This window comes from Sciurus vulgaris (genome assembly GCF_902686455.1).
Source record: "Sciurus vulgaris genome assembly, chromosome: 6".
In the NCBI taxonomy this organism is placed as follows: domain Eukaryota; kingdom Metazoa; phylum Chordata; class Mammalia; order Rodentia; family Sciuridae; genus Sciurus; species Sciurus vulgaris.
In genome coordinates, this window is record NC_136466.1 from 68,641,371 (window position 1) to 68,650,137 (window position 8,767).

Sequence of the window (8,767 nt, forward strand, 5' to 3'; positions counted from 1 at the left end):
CTCCTGGAATCCAGTCTTAGGGCATTTCCCCCACACTTGGATTTTATCTTCAGAAATTCTACCTGTTATTCGTGGTTAAGATGAGAGAAAAATTCCTTCGTTTTGGGTTTATTTATTAATAGTGGGAAGGGGAAAAGTAAACATTTGGAAATACCTGGAGAGTGTTCTCCATAGCCAAGGCCTTCCCTCTGAAAAACAACTTTATCAGGGCCTGGAGTAAAGGCACAGGGAGGATTCCAGCTCCTTCGAGCCTTCCTTTCTCTTATAGAAGGGGAGAAACTTTAACAAAAAAAAAACGAAAAAAGTTTAAGAAACGTTTTTGAAAGCTGCAGCCCAGGGATTCAAGCCTAGTTGGCTAGTAGGGGAAGAGAAGGAGATTTAATTAGAAGTATTTTAAAACCTTTCCCCTCCCCAGCACCTACGACCACCTTATTAACAGGGCTTCAGTATAATGGTGGATTGAAACTGAGAGTTTCAGGACAAGCTATTTAAGAAGCTCTCAAAACCCAAAGACAACAGAAGCTGGTGGGGGACTTGGCAGGGTGGTCAAGGGAACTGAAACCTCTAGCACCTACAACAAACAGTATATACAACTCAGCTCCTACTCAGATTAACACACCTCCCCCCACACACACACACAAAAACCTGATTACATCAGTTTTGATATATCACCCAGCTTTCAGCAACAACAGAAAGTCACCAGGCATGCTAAAAGGCAGGATCAACACTGTCTGAAGAGAAAAGACAAACATCAAAGCTAATCCAGAAATACTGGAATTATCAGATATGGAATTCAGTTATGATCTGTGTGTTAAGGGCTCTCATGGAAAAAGTAGACTACATGCAAATATAGATGGGTAAATAGGAGAGAGGTAAAAACTCAAAGCATGCTAAGGAATTCTCTAATGAAATGCTAGAAATTAAAAATACTGAAGGGGAAAAGTAAGACTGCTGCTGATGGGTTCATCAGTAAACTGGGCACTGCCAAGGAAAGAATCAGTGAGCTGGAAGATCAATGGAAACTTCCAAACTCAAAGGCAAAGAGAAACAAGAATGGGACAGGGTTGGATGGGGGCAGTATTCATGAACTCTGGATACAATTACATGAGGTGTTACGTATCTTGGTGTCTGGAGATATCAGAAGAAAGAGGGGGGGGAAAGCAAGAAATAGTTGTAATAATAGCTGAGAAATTTCCAAAATTAAGGACAGACACCAAAACATATCTGAAAACTCAGAAAGCATCACACAAAATAAAAAGCAACAAATCTACACCTTAACATATCCTACTGAAACTGCAGAAAAAGTAACACAAAAATATCAGCTTATATATGACTTAAATCAGACTTCTCATCAGAAAGCCTTCAAGCAAGAAGAGAGTTAAATATCTAAAGTGCTATATATATAAAAAAAAAAAAACTCCCAAACTAGAATAGGGTATACAGCAAAATTATTCTTCAAAAGCAAATAAGAAACAAAGGAAATTTGTCACCACCATTAGACCTATTTTGCATAAAATGTTCAAAGCTATGAAGAAGGAAGGAAATGTGTCAGGAACATGGATTTATATAGGAAAGGAAGAGCATGAGAGAAAGAATAAATGAAGGTAAAATAAAATTTTTTTTCACTTAATCTGATAACTTCAAGTAATAATAAGGTACTGAATGAACAAAGCATATGGATAAGTGAAATGAACAACAGCAGAGTTATAAGAATTAGGAAAGAGGAATTGGGAGCTCTCTGTTAAGAGGTACCTGCATTTGCAGTCTATAAAGTGGTATAGTATTTTTTGAAAAGGGACATAGGGACATAAATTTATTGTAAATACATACTGGAAACTCCAGGGTGACCACTAAAAACAAAAGGAGTGGTATTGATATGCTAAGAGAGAAGACTAACTGAAAGCATGAGATGCTCAATAAAAACAAGGTAGAAAAAAGCAGACAAGATAAAATCCAAAACCAAAACAAGAAAGTATTATGAGTAGAAAACAGTTACCAACGCAGTAGATGTTAATCCACCTATATTAACAATCACTTTAAATTTAAATGGTCTAAATTATATCAGCATTCTGTTTTTTAAAAAACGAAGGTGAAAGTATTGTTATCCACCATAGACTCTCACTAAAAAGCATTAAATGATAAACTCAGATTAAAGGAAAGCAACCACATCTTTAAGAAGGAATAAAAAATCAACAAAGTGGTAAATACATAAATATGTTTAAAGCAAATATTCTCTATACAAAACAAGAGTAAAGTAACGTCTTTAGAGGTTAAAAATAGAACTAAAATACACAATAACTGCATATAAGGTCAGAGGGTAATTTGATAGGTTAAGAATGAGTGTTTAAACTTGAAGGAAAACAATTATAATATGCAAATTACCAAACTATTGTGGGCAAAAGGGGAGTGGGATAATAGAAAACAAAAGAATGAAAGAACATGATAAGGTAGTACAAACAAACTTAACTCTATCAATAATTTCTTTATTTATAGAGATGAACTACAAACTTAATTGAAAGACTGGATTTTTCAAACAAGCCAACTTTATGATATTTACAAGAATATATAAATAAAGACATTGAAAAGCTGAAGTAAAAGGATATACTCTTTGTATGGCATAAGAGATGGCAGACTTTAAAGGGCAAGTTGGCCAACACCTTAAACTCTGCAGTCTGTCACAACCACTCTGTCCTTGTGGCATGAACACAATCATTGACAACAGAGTATTTAAACAGAAGTATGGAGAGTACATAATGTCTCCAAGAAGTCCTAAAATTCAGAAATCTGCCTTTATATTAAGCATTCAGCTTTTCTTTAATATCTACCACCAAATCCTATATTTCTTCCCAGCCACTGTTAACACAGAACCAGTAATCCCGGGAGCACGTGTTGAGAAATTAAACAATTTACAAAAAGTCTTTCTGCAAGATCAACTGATCATGACTAATTCTATGTTCATTGTCCTTCTTACTAGCACTAATTTTTAAAGATTGATATACCACAAATTAGTTTTATTCCAGTTTTGCAATCCAGATTCCATGAACTACTTTTAATACTCATAAGTACATAAAGGCAGATAATCTGCTCCCTAGTAAGGCTTTTATCTATAGGTTACAATAAAAACCATGTTTCTTTTTTATCAACTTAGTATGCTTAGACATTTAAAAATATATTCTAGGGACTGGGGAGATAGCTCAGTCGGTAGAGTGCTTGCCTTGTAAGCACAAGGCCCTGGGTTCGATCCCCAGCACCCAAAAAAAATAAATAAATAAAAAATAAAAATAAAAATATATTCTAATTTTAAAGTTCTAATTAACTGATAATATCACAGATATTCCAAGATATAACTGTTGGAATAAATCAGTTAAAGAATAACCATTGTTGGGGCTGGGTTTGTGGCTTAGCGGTAGATTGTTTGCCTAACACAGGTAAGTCACAGGGTTTGATCCTCAGCACCACATATAAATAAATAAATTAAATTAAGGTATCCTGTTCATCTATAACCAAATATATATACATATATAGAGAGCTATAAAGAATAACCATTGTTGAAGCCTTCTATCGCAAAACTATAATTTTGTGTAAAACAACAGCCAAAGTTAACTAATCACTGTATTATTCTGTCATCAAAAATTTTTGATGAACGGCCCCATTTTGTAAGTTAGAAACCCAAAGTTAAGACCTCCATTTCTCTATTATCATATATTCTCTCTTGGATGTAGTCTCATAACCCTTTGAAAATGCATAGAATGCATTTAGAGGATACAAACCATGATATTAAATGTCCTTTTTGGTGTATGAAAAGTTATAGCAAGGAAACTCTTGAATTTAACTGCATCTTAACCTTTTAGTTCCTAAGGAAGGTTTGAAGAGCCAAGAACTGTTTGATGAAATTAGAATGACTTACGTCAAAGAGCTAGGAAAAGCCATTGTCAAAAGGGAAGGAAACTCCAGTCAGAACTGGCAACGGTTTTATCAACTGACAAAACTTTTGGACTCCATGCATGAAGTAAGTATCAAACCATAAAGTCAACTATAACAATGATTCTGTAGAACATAAAGTATGCTTTGGTTAATGTATACCATATACATTAATTATTTCAACCCCAGTTTGTGGATTTTGGTGATGTTTTGAGTTCAATTTGTAAACTTCGATTTTGCATATTTTTTACCTAAGTCCAATTATGAAATGTTATTTCAATCTTGTCATGTATAAAATAGTACCATGCTATTACAGACTTTAACCCCACTGTTTTAAAAGGTAGAATTCCATTTTTGTATGAATGATTTATTAAATTAGAAAAATATGACTTCTATATATTTCGGGTACTGCAGCTCATCATGAAATATTTAATTCCATATAATTCTACATATAATTTAAGGAATTCAAAAAGTTTTTAGTACTTAATATTTATTTTAGTTCACTAAACTTCTTTTCACTTGGAGAATTTCAGTAGAGATTCATATATTTCAGGTCAGATATTAAAAATAAAGGACAGGTGAGTGTGAAATGTTCATACCGTTCTGTTCTAAAGTCTAATCATTCATTTCTTTCAGGTGGTTGAAAATCTCCTGAACTATTGCTTCCAAACATTTTTGGATAAGACCATGAGTATTGAATTCCCAGAGATGTTAGCTGAAATCATCACCAATCAGATACCAAAATATTCAAATGGAAATATCAAAAAACTTCTCTTTCATCAAAAGTGACTGCCTTACTAAGAAAGGTTGCCTTAAAGAAAGTTGAATTTATAGCTTTTCTTGTACAAACTACCAATTTGTCCTGTAGAGGTTTTGTTGGTTTTTTTATTTTTCTGTCTGTTTCTTTTCTCCTTATAAATACGCACTACATGTGGTTTATAGAGGGCCAAGATTTGGCAACAGAAGCAATTGAGTCATCATTGTTTAAGTGATGGCAAAGTAGATAGTGAAACTTACTCAGTGGTGTATCCCAGATATTAGAAACAATAATGTAGGGGCAATCTCTACTGTCAGAAAAGGATTGCACCTAAACCACCAGTGCCCAAAATCTGTGTGATGAACTTCCTGCTCATACTTTTCAGTTGGCTGGATAAAATTTCTAGACTTTTTGTTGACCTATTTCCCCATGTATAGTTAGGATAGCATTTTTGATTTATGCATGGAAACCTGAAAAAAGTTTACAAGTGTATATCAGAAAAGGGAAGTTGTGCCTTTTATAGCTATTACTGTCTAGTTTTAACACTTTCCTTTATATTCAGTAAAGTACGCTTGCTCATTTTTTTCTTACATAATTTTTGTATTCAAGTTACTGTACAGCTGTTTAAGATGGGCAGCTAGTTCATAGCTTTCCTAAATAAACTCTAAAACATTAATCTTTTGTGTGAAAATGGGTTGGTGCTTCTAACCTGATGGCACTTAGCTATCAGAAGACCACAAAAATTGACTCAAATCTCCAGTATTCTTGTCAAAAAAAAAAAAAAGCTCTTATTTTGTATATATCTGCTTCAGTGGAGAACTATATAGATTGTGCAAATTAACCGTCCTAACTGGTATAGAGCACCTCAGTCCAGTGACCTCCTGGGTAAACTGTGGATGATGGTTGCAAAAGACTAATTTTAAAAAGTAATAACTACCAAGAGGCCCTGTTTGTACCTTATGCCCTATCTCTGCAATGGTTAGATGGCAAGAAAGTTGATAATCTAATTCTCTTCCAGGACCTTTTGTAGTAGTTTGTATAACTTCTTAAAAGTTATGATTCCAGATAACAGTTGTAACTCAGCTGAGAGATTTTTAATCAGACCAAGTTATTTCCTCTCATTGAACTTCACCCAAAAACTAAATATCTAATATGGCAGAAGTGACTAGATACCCATTTTCACATTCCCATCTGTCACCAATTGGTCTATCTTTCCTGGTAATACAGGAAAGCTCAGCTACTGATTTTTGTGATTTAGAACCGAACGTCAGATATCAATGTTTGTAGAACTACACATCCCTACGTGTGCCATAGAATTTAACACAAGTCTTGTGAATTTCCTCACTGTTAAGAATTGTCATTTTAAACAAAACAGAAGCTGTAGTAGCCCTTTCTGTGTGCACCTTACCAACTTTCTGTAAACTCAAAACATAACATATTTACTAAGCCACAAGAAATCTGATTTCTATTCAAGGTGGCCAAATTATTTGTGTAATAGAAAACTGAAAATCTAATATTAAAAATGAAACTTCTAATATATTTTTATATTTAGTTATAGTTTCAGATATATATCATATTGGTATTCACTAATCTGGGAAGGGAAGGGCTACTGCAGCTTTACATGCAATTTATTAAAATGATTGTAAAATAGCTTGTATAGTGTAAAATAAGAATGATTTTTAGATGAGATTGTTTTATCACGACATGTTATATATTTTTTGTAGGGGTCAAAGAAATGTTGATGGATAACCTATATGATTTATAGTGTGTAAAGCATTCATACAGGTAGAAAGTGGTCTCAGAAATCAAACAGGTTTGATCTAGGGGAAGGAGACAAAAACTGGCCCCATGTTCAAGTGAAGGTTGCTGAGTCTCTGACCCAATCAGATCACAGAGGAAGTAATCCTCTGCCCCCCATTCTGACTACCCCTCTCATTCCAGCAGTGAGCCTGTCAGCGCAGGTTTAGTTTACTAAATCTCTTTGCGCTAAAGTGTGTAAGCAGGGGACAGAAAGGTGGTGCTTACATACTTAACAGGCACCATCTAAAATAGCAGGGTTACTTTCACATACTGCCTCTCCAACAGATTTTAAAAACAGAGGCTTTAGAAGTTTGGCAATAATATGCATAGAGGTACCAGCAATATGTAAATAGGGCAGAATCCCCATAGGATGCCAATAATACACTAATTCCTTTCTACCCTACCACAAGAGTCATTTCTAAGTAGAATGAGGACATGTTTATGTTTTCTTTGAATGCTTTTGAATGTTGTTTGTTATTTTCAGTATTTTGAAGAAATTATTTAATAAAAAAATGTAATCCTTTGCTTTCTGAATGCTCTCTAAAAGGGAATGTTCCTTTCCTAATGGTTTAAATTGATCTCAAAACTCTTTAAGATGGTTTGTAACCCAACTGGATGTGAAATTTATGGTGCCTAAGAAATACCACTTGAATATTATCAGTGACAGTGTTAAGTTTCAAAAAGAGCTTCTCTAAAAGTAGATTATTATTCATTTATAGTATGTTATGGTTAAAACCAGAAAACACATCACACATTAGTCTTATTTCAGTCATAACAATGTTGGCTTTCAAAAAAATAGAGCTCAGAATTTAAAAAACAGGATATGTGCACTTTATTGTCAACAAAAAGTCCACTGACATTCATAAAACAAGTATAGAAGGCTTTACATTAAATGGAAAAAGAAGCTGTGCTCTTTTAGAACATATGGGAAAGAAGATTATCTGAATTTTAAGCCTAATTGTAGACTTCAGTGAAAAAAAGAGTGCTGTTTGAAAGCAGCTTCGTTTTCTATGTGTGTCATTTTTTGCCATCCGTAACTACTAAGGTTTGTAGTGACTCCATTAAGAGTTGGTGGCAGGCCTAGATGACTCACAACAAATCCTGAAAAATGTTTTTAATTACTGGTAGAAAAAAGTGATCCTCTCGACGTTTTTTTAGACATTACTGTGGGATACTATACAATCAGAACTAAGGAGGAAGGACTGATGTTTGGGGGTATATATGCCCATCTGTGTAAAATTGGGGAAGGATCGCCTAAAGGAGCTCACCTGCCTTCTCCTGGGGGGAGGGCAAGGTGACTTGGCCCCTCCAAAAGGAAAACTAACACGACTGGCTAGGGTCTTCGAAGAGCATGATAATGAGCATAGGATTAGACTCTAGGCAAGCACACGAATGAAAACCTCACTTCAGAATTTGGGGGGCAGTGGAGGAGAGAAAGGGGAGAGGAGAAACAATTCCAATTTTACATTGTCTTATTTTAGTTCCCTTTTAAACATATTAAAACTACATATCCATGAAATGAACAATATTTTTATATTTTGGTCTGTCAAAAATCCAATAATCATGGTAACCATCAGTGAGATTTTTGATCTTGGTTGGTCACCCCAACAAATGTAGCTGTAGATGAATGTGTTTTTAATGTGCCTGGTTTCAGTGTTGGAAGAGGAAATAAAAGCGTATGGAAACACTTTTAACCACTTTGGGTAGAAGTTTTATCATTTTCCAGACTATTTTCAATCAACCTGGTCTAAGGATTAGTGACAAGGTTTTCAGGAAAGGATTAGCTTCTCTCTAAAAAATCTCTGAAAGGATTTTGTTTTCGGATGAAAGGCTGTATGAAAATACCCTCCTCCAATAACTTGCTTAACTACATATAGATTCAAGTGTGTCAATATTCTATTTTGTATATTAAACAAATGCTATATAATGGGGACAAATCTATATTATACTGTGTATGGCATTATTAAGAAGCTTTTTCATTATTTTTTATCACAGTAATTTTAAAATGTGTAAAAATTAAAACCAGTGACTCCTGTTTAAAAATAAAAGTTGTAGTTTTTTATTCATGCTGAATAATAATCTGTAGTTTAAAAACTGTCTTTTTACCTATGCAGTGAAATGTCAGACTGTAATATTTTGTGTGGAAATGTTTAACTTTTATTTTTCATTTAAATTCGCTGTTCTGGTATTATCAAACCACACATTTGTACTGAATTGGCAGTAAATGTTAGTTAGCCATTTACAGCAATGCCAAATATGGAGAAACATCATAATAAAACAGATCTGCTT

The 8,767-nt window shown here is 34.1% G+C and overlaps 1 protein-coding gene across 6 annotated transcripts in view; it reads left to right on the forward strand.

Moving 5' to 3' along the window:
* Nucleotides 1–5,536, forward strand: part of NR3C1 (nuclear receptor subfamily 3 group C member 1) — a 97,893-nt gene extending 92,357 nt beyond the window's left edge. For all 6 annotated transcript variants that reach the window (XM_079144357.1, XM_079144356.1, XM_079144359.1 and 3 more), the window contains exons 8-9: nt 3,852–4,009; nt 4,558–5,536. In XM_079144357.1, coding sequence (XP_079000483.1) covers nt 3,852–4,009; nt 4,558–4,710 — 311 coding nt within the window. In that variant the 3' untranslated portion in view covers nt 4,711–5,536. The remainder of the gene's footprint in view (nt 1–3,851; nt 4,010–4,557) is intronic.
* Nucleotides 5,537–8,767: the final 3,231 nt, after the last annotated feature.